This window comes from Urocitellus parryii, chromosome 11 (assembly GCF_045843805.1).
Source record: "Urocitellus parryii isolate mUroPar1 chromosome 11, mUroPar1.hap1, whole genome shotgun sequence".
NCBI lineage: Eukaryota > Metazoa > Chordata > Mammalia > Rodentia > Sciuridae > Urocitellus > Urocitellus parryii.
The window spans coordinates 6715420-6726181 of record NC_135541.1 but is presented as its reverse complement, the minus strand read 5'-3'; the positions used below and the strand labels follow the sequence as shown (position 1 = coordinate 6726181).

The 10762-nt window shown below is 54.2% G+C and overlaps 2 protein-coding genes across 2 annotated transcripts in view; one reads left to right on the top strand and one right to left on the bottom strand.

Annotated features, from left to right (window-relative positions):
- Positions 1 to 92: 92 nt before the first annotated feature.
- On the top strand, positions 93 to 1236 carry Nppa (natriuretic peptide A). Its single transcript, XM_077791357.1, has 3 exons — positions 93 to 216; positions 340 to 642; positions 1102 to 1236. Exons 1-3 carry the CDS (start codon positions 94 to 96, stop codon positions 1234 to 1236), a joined length of 561 nt encoding a protein of 186 aa, XP_077647483.1. The 5' UTR covers position 93.
- Positions 1237 to 3423: 2187 nt separating this feature from the next.
- The window catches only part of Clcn6 (chloride voltage-gated channel 6), a 31335-nt gene continuing 23996 nt past the window's right edge, over positions 3424 to 10762 (bottom strand). The window contains exons 20-23 of the mRNA XM_077803753.1: positions 10595 to 10751; positions 8563 to 8670; positions 8352 to 8477; positions 3424 to 6142 (exon numbers count right to left, since the gene is read on the bottom strand). Coding sequence (XP_077659879.1) covers positions 6062 to 6142; positions 8352 to 8477; positions 8563 to 8670; positions 10595 to 10751 — 472 coding nt within the window. The 3' untranslated portion in view covers positions 3424 to 6061. The remainder of the gene's footprint in view (positions 6143 to 8351; positions 8478 to 8562; positions 8671 to 10594; positions 10752 to 10762) is intronic.

The following is a 10762-nucleotide window of genomic DNA, read 5'->3' as shown; positions in this document are numbered from 1 at the left end:
CCGAGACAGTGACGGATGCAGGCCAAGGAAGGGGAGCCAGAGAGGAGGGAGAAGAGGCAGCAAGCACCCCACCGCCCCTCGACCGCCGCCAGCATGGGCTCCTTCTCCGCCGTCGCCGTGAGCCTCCTCCTCTTCCTGCTGTTCCAGCTTCCAGGCCAAGCGGGAGCCAAGCCCGTGTACAGCGCCGTGTCCAGCGCAGACCTGGCGGATTTCAAGGTAGGGCCAGGAAGGAGGTACAGCCTGGCACCAGGGGGCTTTCCAGTGCTGGGCTGGTTCTTTTCCATTCTCTCCAAGTCAACGAGACGCCCTCCCTTCCCCCTCTATTTTCCTTTTGTGAAGAATTTGCTAGACCGTTTGGAGGAGAAGATGCCTTTAGAAAGTGAGGTTCCCTCACGAGTCCGAGGCGAGCAGAATGAAGAAGCAGGGCCAGATGTCCCTGACGAGGCTTCCTGGACCGGGGAGGTCAGCCCAGACCAGGGAGATGGGGCTGGCCCCGGGCCGGACCCCTGGGACTCTGCTGATCGCTCTGCCTTTTTGAGAAACAAGCCGACGGCCCCTCGGAGCCTGCCGAGATCCAGCTGTTTCGGGGGAAGGATGGACAGGATTGGAGCCCACAGTGGCCTGGGCTGTAACAGCTTCCGGGTAAGAGGATCTGGATTTGGGAACAGGATGGGAAGAAGATGGGGTCGCATTGCCATAGCAGTACTAGCAGGGGACTCTTACAGGAAGGGGACCAGTGTAGAAGATAACTCCTTCTGAGTTTCTACCCCAACTTGGGGGGTGCCCCACAAGTCTCAGAACAATGTCATCACACTCAGCTGTAGCCTGTTGGAAAAATGCTTTAAAAAAAAAAGTTACTACCACAGCATTGAACAATTAAAATACAGGGTCAAGTCCCCTTTGCTCTGCTAATAGCAATTCGTGTTCTTTCCAGAACTGCAAGATCCTGCGGGAGCTAGGTGACATTAACAAGGATTGCTCCTCTGAGTTCAATGGAACTCAGAGATCACTAAGCTGGAGGGGGCACGGGGGTGGGGGAGTAGCTGCCCGAAGGTCAAGTAAAAGGTTTGACACTGTCCTATGATGCTGACCCTCCAGTAGAGCCAGATCGCCAAGCCGAATGTCTTTCTCTTTGTAGTACGGAAGATAACAGCCTGGCCGGGCAGACTGCAGGAGACCCTCAACCAGGGGTCTCACCAAGTTTGGTCTCATCGCATTGCCACTGAGTCGGGATGAGCACACTGTTGGAGCTTCAACTTCCTGTCAACATTTCTCACATCCGATGCTAAATGTAGATCAAGTGGCTTAGCTGTGGCTCCTCTGCCGCTCCCACCCCACGCGTCACTGTCAACCCCACCTACTACTGAAAGCCTTGCAAAACCAATAAACTTCAGCACCACGGACAGAAGCCGAGCCCCGGGTGTAGTTTTTTTTTTTTTTTTCTAGTTTCCAAGGGAGAACAATGGAGCCCAGTAGGCCATTGTCTGAGATGAGAATGCTGTTTCTTTTTTCCTCTTTCACCCCCCCTTTATTTTTGGTGGGAGGTGGGGACCTCAAATTGCAGCTTCCAACCTGCTCCGCCTCCTCAACAGCCTCAGCCCCAGAACCCAGAAAGGCCCTGAGACTGAAAGGGCACTTCTCCAGACTTACTCACATTCAGGGCATTGTTGATCGAAAATAAAACTCACAAACCTCTCCATTTCATCTCCTGGTTACAGCTACCGCAGCCGCACTCAACAGACAACACTTGCATCCCTACTGCTTATGGGTTAGAGTATTTGTTTTGTTTAGGGCACATTTAGAACATGAGGCTATTAGCTAAGTTTTATCTGATTCACTTAAGAGAGTTCACTGTGGCAGCCAAGCCAATCACACTTCTAGCTTGGTTCAGAGCTGGCTGTGCGCTGGGTTCAACGGCTGAGCAAAGTGAAGAAAGGTTTGCTGTGCCGAGGGGCCCCGAGGGGCCATCAGGGCCACCAGGGGCCGTGAGTTCCCGTGCCTTTTGTGAACTACCTACCAGAGCACAGTCTTTTCTCTTCAGGCCCAAGGTGCCTGGACTTGTGGATGGCACCAGGTGCAAGCTGCTGGGGAGGAGGCAGTGTTTTAGTGTCTACATCCGGAAAGGGTCTTATCCTATGCAGGAAACTCCATCTTAACCAGGGCGCAGTATTCCACCGGCCCCCTACCTGTCGCCCCAGCCACCAGCCCTCCTCTGCAGGTCCTGGTACTCCAGCGAGACCCTTACCCACACACCTGCCCCTTGGGGCCTTATTTCTGCTGCTCCCCCCAGCCGAGGCCTGCTACCTGGGCCCCCAAACACGTGCTCCTCACCCTGAGGCTCGTTGAGATGCCATTTCTTCCCTGACACCATGTGCCCAGTAGCCCCAAGTCTTTTTACAGAAAACCTTTTGTGACTCTTACGCCGGGGTTTGGCGTGTGACTGTGAGTGCCAGGAGGGGGAGCACTCTGCAGTTCTCGCATCTTGGACGCTCATGACTGCTGGCCACGTTGTCTTGGTCTTGTACAAACTGGGAAGAGGAAACCAAGTAAATGTGCCCCTGCCAGAGGGAAGGGGAGGCCCAGAGTGAACGGTGGTAAGAGGCGGGGGTGAGGGAAGAGCTCGAATCATGTCCCAGATGCTCCTTATTTGGCCTTCAAATACCGGAGGGCAGAGAACCAAGCAGCACAGAGTGACTCAGGAGGACAAGCATAGAGCAGCACACTATTGCTCCACGCCTGGCTCAGAGGCCAGGCACCAGGGGTCGGGTTGCTAGGAGGGAAAGGGAGGCAGTCGGGCACCCTCCAGAGATGTCGCCTGGCGCGGGAGCGCTGGCTGACTGGAACTGACCCCAAATGGCAAACACACAAGCAGAAAGTCCCTGAACTTGGAGAAGGCAGGGGTGAGGGGTGGGTGCAGGGGCCAGACTGGGCTGTCACTGGTGGCAGGGTGACTTGGGGCAGGACGCGGAGACAGTTCTTGCAAAACAAAAAGCAAGTGAACCAAGAGTAGTGACAGATGGCACTGCCAGATGCCGCCTGGGGTGGTGACATCCACAGATGCTGAGCTGGCTTGGTTCTTCTGGGCAGAGTTCTGAGGAGTCCTTCTGCAGCAAGTCCCTAAACACAACACTGGCAGGAAAAGATGAGCACTTGGGGTGGACTGGTGTTCCTGTGAGAGAAGGACCAGAGGTGACCTGGTGACGTATGCAGGACCTAGATGCTTACTGAGGCAGTGGGTGGCCTGATCCAGCTGAGCCCACCGTGGGGGTGAAGAGGTGGCCGGGCAGCCACAGGAGCTGAGGCCGAGACGCCTCCCAGCACCCGAACACTGGCCTTTTAGAAAGAGAGGGAACAAGCTAAAAGCCAGCACCCTCGAAAGAAAGAGATCGAGAGTCAGGCTACCGGAGACAGGCAGACGTTTTACTCTGACATGTTACAGTTACCATGAGAACTTCCAAGTTCCAAAAATTCAAATAAAAATAGAATTTTACAAATTAAAAAAAAATACGATTGATTTATATACACAGTGGAATTAGCTCACGTTACCTTGTAAACAAACAGTGCAAACAGAAAGGAGGCGGCTGCGGAGGAGGGACGCCCAAGGTCAGCAGGGCTGAGGGCGGCACTGCATGTCAATACTGAGGGCCAAGTGGCCTTTCCTGAAGCCTCCTTGTTACCAGGGGCCCAGTCAGCACACAATCCTGCATCAGAACTGTCACGTGGTTGTCTGGGCCAAGCAAGATTCCATTCCCACCAGGGCAAACAAGATCGTGCGCGAGCAGAGATCCCCAAAAGGGCAAAATTCCACCAGACTGGAGACCTGTCACCTCACTGCATCAGCTAGAGGTGGAGCAAAGAAGAGCCCCTCTGGTGACCTGATTCCCCCCTGCAGATGCCTTATCCAGGTGCCCAGCTCCGGGCGAGGCAGCTGCAAGGCTGTTAACAAGTGAGACTCTGCGGGCGCTGGTTTCTACTGCACAGAAATCCAAGGAGCAAGGCTTACGATTTCTGGTCACAAGTGGAGAAGTTGTCATCTTTGGGCTTTTCTGAGAGGGGCAGGTGCAGAAAGGAGGAGTCCAGGAATCCACATGCCTTTAGGGGGCCTGTGCTGGGGGCCTCCTCGGTGGCCAGTGACTGGCTCAGGGTGAGGGAGGCGTCTGCACTCTATTATCTATTTCTGGGTTAAACTGATCAACAGAACAACTCGATGTGCTCAAGGGATGAAGTCCAACAGTGGCATCCAGACAGCCTCAGTGAGGCAGGTGGCTGGCGGCCCAGCCCTTAAGGCCTAGGGTCCCCACACTGGGCAGGGCCAGGGGGTGAGGGTCCTCTGATAGGCGGTGACTTGGTTCTCCTGCCTTGGACAACTGGCTTAATAAAACCAGTTCTCAGTAAAAGGAAAAAACAGGGTCAAGCTCTGAGCAGCACAGTACAAAGCTGCAACCAGATGAACACACCCCCTGAAAAGCGCTCTGAGCTCCTGAACTAGTCACTGGGAGTGTCACCCCAATACACAAGCCTGCGTCCAGAGATGCTGCAAATGGAGAAGTCAACATCATTTCGGTCAAAAGGATAAACAAATGGGCGACTGGAGGGCCACAGGCCTTGGTCAGTTGGAAAAGGCCCTGAAGCCCACCTGCACACATAGAATGATTCTCTAGAACGGGCGGGGCATGAGGCCGGCCAAGCCGGGAGTGACACCATGCCCAGGCTGCAAGAAGCCAGGCCCAGGGCACGGATGCCATGGGGCAATTTCATGGTTTAAAAAACACTAAATGCAAATGAACACCATCTCGAGTCCCAACGAACAGCTGCTAGAGGGACACCTGATGGGACCAAGATGCCAAAAGACATGTGGAAGTTGGAGGAAGATGGGTGCCAACGTCCCATCCAGATCTTCTGGGTCCTGGAAGAGCAGGCAGGGTGCTTCCTCTGGTCACCACTAAAACCTTCAGGCACCTGCAGGCGGGAAGCACCTCCCCCACCCCACCCCTGCAGTGCAGCAGACCCTGCTGAGCCCCTGTCCCTGAGCCCCTCAGGAGGACGGGGAGGTTGGCAGTAGGGGAGTGAGATGACCGTGAAGGGGAGACACCTCCTCCTGCAAGCAGCCCCTGCTTCCTCCTACAGGAGCCTCTGAGGGACTGCCTGCTCAGGTGGACTTCTTGCCAGCTCCAGGAACAACCTACTTCCGGGGCTCCAGGAAGAGGGTTAGTCTGGGGGGCTCTGGTTTTGATTGACTTTGAGGGTGAGTCAAGACTGAGATGGGGCCCTCTCATCAGGGAGACGGAGATAAAAACTTAGAAAATCTAATAAATGGTGGAGATGAAAGGATAGGAGACTGTTAGGGGACAAATGTGGCCTGGAAGACCTGGAGCAATCTGCAAATGGAGAGACAGGGTGGGGTCAATCTGACCCTGTGACTGGACTCCTCATCTCCAGCTGCAGTGCTCCCAGAGGGCAGGTTCTAAGGAGAGAGCAGAGCACCTGCGCATTCCCGAGGAGCACACAGGTTCCCTTAGATGAACCAGAAGACATTAAGTGAGCAGTCTCAAGGGAGGAGGATCGAGTGAAGAGTCCCAATAAAGTGGCCCCTGAACACGGGGAATCTTCCGGGTGCCCGATTCCTAAACTTAGTAATGAACCTGATTTTGGAAATGGCATCCCCCAGGTGCGCCTCGACCCACGCTCCTCCCAGAGGACTAAGGCAGCAGCTGGGCTGTCCAGGAAAGCAATGTGGGCCAAGAAACTGCTCCACACGTCCCCTGGGGATCCAACCTGACTTCCCCCTCCAGTCCTGATCTCTTGGGGCCGAGGCAGGCCTGTGCCAACACAGGCAGGAACACAGGGAGCAGGAAAGAGGAAGGTACTTGCTGAGGAAGTCGGGAAAGTCCACACTCTGATGGTTCAACGTCATCCCCAGGACCTCTGACCAGCAAAGCGTTCCACGAGACCCGGTTCTGGGCAGGTGGGTGGCCGGGAACCCCGTGCCCTAGAACAGCCCCAGCCGGCTGCAGCAGCCAGAGTGCGAGCGGGGGGCTGGCGGTGGCAGCGAGGCAGGCTGTCAGAGGGTCTGGTAGTGCTGCCGCAGGCGGGCCTGCAGGAACTCGGATGTCAGGTTGTGCCGCGTGATGATGCCAACAATCTAGGACAAGGGGAAAAGACCCAGGTCACTTGCAGAAGAAAACCCACGGCAAGGACAGCTGGCCCAGTGTGTCTGTCACCAGATGTGGAAGGAGACAGAAGTGGGGCCTGATCAGTGCAGGGCCAGGCATGAGAGGAACGGAACAACCATTTCACAGGCTTCCTACGTAAGAGAACTACAGCAGGTAACTAGGGCTCACAGACTCAGGGGGCAAAAGTAGCTCTTTTTAAAAAGAGCTACTCAGTTGGGCAGCCGACACCTGAATTGGCCTGTCTTCATTTCCTGTATTTGTTTCTTTTGGGGCTGGGGTTTAAAACCAGGGCCTCTGCCGTCTTTACAATTGAGCGACAGCCTCAGCCCTGGCATGTCCTAAACAGGGCCTGTGCTGTAGCGCTGTCCCTTCCCACCATGCCTGCCTGCTTCACTGGTGTGTGCAAGAGCCAGGGACCCAGAGGCTCCTGAGCCCAAGGCCCCTGCTACATCTACCTGTAACCACCACCTTGCAGAGCCACCGACAAGAGCCATTTGTTCACAATTCCTTAGAGTGGTTCCCGATGTCACTGATGGTGGGTGCCCCAAAGTCACACTGCAAACTATATTTGAACTGGTTAATGGAGTTAGCAGTTACCTTTCAAGAAACACAGTTCATCCTCTATAAATAAACTCACATAAGAATGTGCCTCCGGACTGCTCAGAGGATGCTTCCTCTAGCATCATTCTCCAGAGGGCAGCTGGCCACATGTACTGAAAGCCTCCAAAAGGGAGGTTTGCTGTAGGGTGTCTTAACTGAATATCCAGCAGAGAGGACGTGGAATGGGACAGCCATGCTACAGTGCCATCAAGACACCATGGAAGCTGTACTCGCAGTGACCCAGGAGGCTGAGGTGGGAGAATCACAAGTTCAAGGCCAGCCTGGACAATTTAGTGAGACCCTGTCTCAAGCAAAATAAAGAAGGCTGGGGATGTAGCCCAGTGATAGAGTGCTTGCCTAGCATGTGTGGGGCCCTGGGTTTGATCCTCAGTTCTGCCAAACAAAGTAACACCATACACAGGTGGATACTAGGTGAAAAATCAGGCTACTGTACAGAATGAACAGCAACTCTCTTTCACCAAAACTTAACATTTGGTCAATCTCTGGTCTTGCAAAAAGACTGAAGGGCGGGATGTTGCCATGGTGATGCTGTAGCAGGAATGAGGGCTTGGTTTTGTTTGATCACCTGTTTTGCTTATTCTTCTAAAAGGAAATAACAATAATTGTGTAATAATAATAATAATAATAAAAGAACTTCTAAAAAGAAATAACGGAAAAACTTGTGGCAATAATTACTAGGTGTGGTAGCTGTAAAACTCTCCAAGTATTGTGCTTGAAAGTCTCTCATTTAATGCTACACAGTGCCATCCGGGGGGGGGGGGAGGCTTGAGGAGCACAAATGGGTCAGGATTGAAGAGAAACTGGAATGAGGAGGCACCCCCTCCCAGGGGTCTGGCCAGCAGACAGGCTACAGCATGTTGGCGCCACCTGCTGGCCATGCGGGGCCGAGGCTCATCTGCACCAGAGGGAGGGGAAAGGGTTCCCAGGCCACAGCCTTCCGCCAGCCCTCCCCTCTGCCAGCCTTTCCCTCCACTGGAGGCTGAGGCAGGAGGCTGTGGCAAGTTCAAGGCCAGCCTGGACAACCTAGGGAGCCCATGTCTCAAAAATAAAATAAAGAGGGCTGGAAATGTGGCTGAGCAGTAGAGCACTTGCCTAGGACATGTGAGGCTCTAGGTTCAATCCTCAGTTTAAAAAAAAAAAAATACCACACACATGGGAACGTTTATCTTCCTATGGATTGAACAAAAACCTATGGCTTTCCTTTTGGGTTCTTTGGGGTCCCCGGGAGAGCTGCTGAGGTTTTTTTTTTTTTTTTTTTTTTTTTTAAAGATAACATCTTTATTTTTTTTTAGATTTTTTTTTTTTTGAGAGAGAGAGAGAGAGAGAGAGAGAGACTTTTAATATTTATTTTTTAGTTTTCGGCGGACACAACATCTTTGTTTGTATGTGGTGCTGAGGATCGAACCCGGGTCGCACGCATGCCAGGCGAGCGCGCTACCACTTGAGCCACATCCCCAGCCCCGAGAGCTGCTGAGGTTTGAGAAACCTCCCTGTGATCGGCCACCAGCCTGCAGGGCCACAGAGGCAGGGCCCCCGGGTCCCCTCACCAGGACTCACCTCTCCCACGGCATTCACCACTGGTAGGTGGCGCAGCCCCATTGTCCTGAACAGGTTGAAGACTTGGGAGACGTGGGTGTTGGGGGACACGGTGAAGGGCGAAGGGTTCATGTATGGAGTGACATCCTGCAGAAGAGAACGCAAAAGTCACCCACAGCCTAGACAAAGAGTCACCCTACACAGGGCAGGCCCAGAGGGACAGTCCCCTCACCACAATCATCCGGGGGTTCAGCAGTGTCAGGTCCAGGTCATGGATGTCGGGGTACCGCGGGTAGTCCTCGGCCATCTCGGCATAGGAGAGGCGCGGCTGGCTGGCACTCTGCAATTCCAACCAGGTCAGTATCCTTGCACCAGGGTTGGCAGGTCACATTACAGCCCCTCCCCCTTCACATCCACATGGACAGCCAAGCCCCCTGCCCAGGGGAGGGGTGCAGAGCCCAGGCAGCAGCGGGCACTCTGGAGGGACACAGTCTGATCCAGAGTCAGTTCTTGCTGGCCCTGACTGAGTCACCCTGGGCAAGGCCCCTAACCTCTCTGGATATCCTTTGCTTTAGCTACAAGATACAAATGGGTTATTTTGAAGTTGAATTGAAAAAGGTGCTAACAAGTAGCAGTTGTGGATTAAACTATGGCCCCTCAAAAGATGTGGCCAAGTTCTAAGCCCTAGGTCTATGAAGTAACCTTACTGGAAACAGGGTCTCTGCAGATGTAATCAAGTTAAGGTGAGGTCATTTTGGCCAGGCATGGTAGTGCACACCTGCAATCCCAGTGACTCAGAAGGTTGAGGCAGGAGATTCTAAGTCCAAATCCAGCCTCTGCAATTTATTGAGACCCTGTCTCAAAATAAACAATAAAAAGACCTGGGGACATGGCTCAGTGGTTAAGCACCCCTGGTTCAATCACTGGTACCAAAAAAAAAAAAAAAAAAAAGATGTCATTCTGTCATTTTGAATTAGGGTGAGCCCTAAATCCAAAAGGTGTCCTCACAATCTGGGAGAGAACAGACAAAGGATGCCACGTGACTACAGAGGTAGGACCAGAGCAATATGTCCACAGCCAAGCCACACCAAGGATGGCTGGCAGCCATCAGGAGCTGGAAAGGGCAAGGACAGGTCCTCTCCTGGCCTTCAGAGACAGCACGGGCTGACTAGACCTGGTTTTTGTACTTCTGGCCTCGTCCTCTTAAAGAATAAACCTGCTGTTTTCAGGAATTGGGTTTATGGCAGTTTGACACCACAGCCACAAGATAGTGACACAGGCCATCTGTTCCCTCTGGGCCTTCCCTTAATTCTCAGTCACTGCTCTCCCCAGCTGTGATCCTGCTCCCCTGAACCCTCTCTGAGCAACTGCACCTTGCACAGCTGTCCCCACAGAGCGGTCGGCTGCCCTCTGGGCACCACTGATCCCTCTGGGCACCTCTGATCCTGCACTTTCTCCAGCTGGGCCAGACCAGGCCCCGCGGGACGCAGTGTGTGCCGCCCTGCCATCTTCCTTACCAGGCTGGTCCTCAACTCCACCAGGGCCCTTGCTGCTCTGCCCCACAGGAAAGAGAGCCACAGTCTGGCCCCTCATGGCCAAAGCCCACCCAGGAGAATCACCCTGGAAACCAGGTCTCTCGGCGACTTTCTCGGTCTTTTCCACAAAGAAAGTGTGCGATGGGGTGGCCTCAGGTGGCACAGGGGCCACATCAAACAATATAGCTCCCCCCCAAAAAATGAAAAAGAAAACAGCAGACGGGCAGTGAGAATGGTGTTTCTTCTGATGATACGCGTAAGAGAGTTCCCTCCCGGCTGGGCGTGTGGCGCACACCTGCAATCCCAGCAACTCAGGAGCCTGAGGCAGGAGGATCACAATTTCGAGGCCAGCCTTAGCAACTTCGTGAGGCCCTCAGAAACTAAAGGAAACCCCATCTCAAAATAAAAAATAAAAAGGGCTGGGGACGTGGCCAGTGGTAGAGCACCCTGGGTTCAGCATTAGCAGCCTCCGCGCTGAGAGGAAGGCGCTGGATGAGCATTTGGCCGGAGGGCAGTGGAGGGCGGAGGGCAGTGGAGGGCGGAGGGCAGTGGAGGGCGGTGGGCAGTGGAGGGTGGAAGGCAGCAGAGGGTGGGTGTCTTGACCCAGGAGGCAGCTGCGGGGGCCTGGGCTCAGCTGCTCAGGGGGTGAAGGCGCGACTCAGCCTTGCTCTCCCCAGCTCAGGCCTGTGCTCCTCCCCGCCTGCCTCCAAATCCCAAGCCGACACCTACCGACTGACTCTCAGAGTAACACACTCCTCGGACGAGCAAGGTGACGAGCTGGGAGCGCAGGATGAGGCCGTGGAAGGTGAGCGGGCGGAAGCGCTCCTCCATGGTCCAGTCTTCGCTCGGGGACTGGTCAGGGTATAGGTTGGGGTAGGGGGTGTATCTGTTACACAA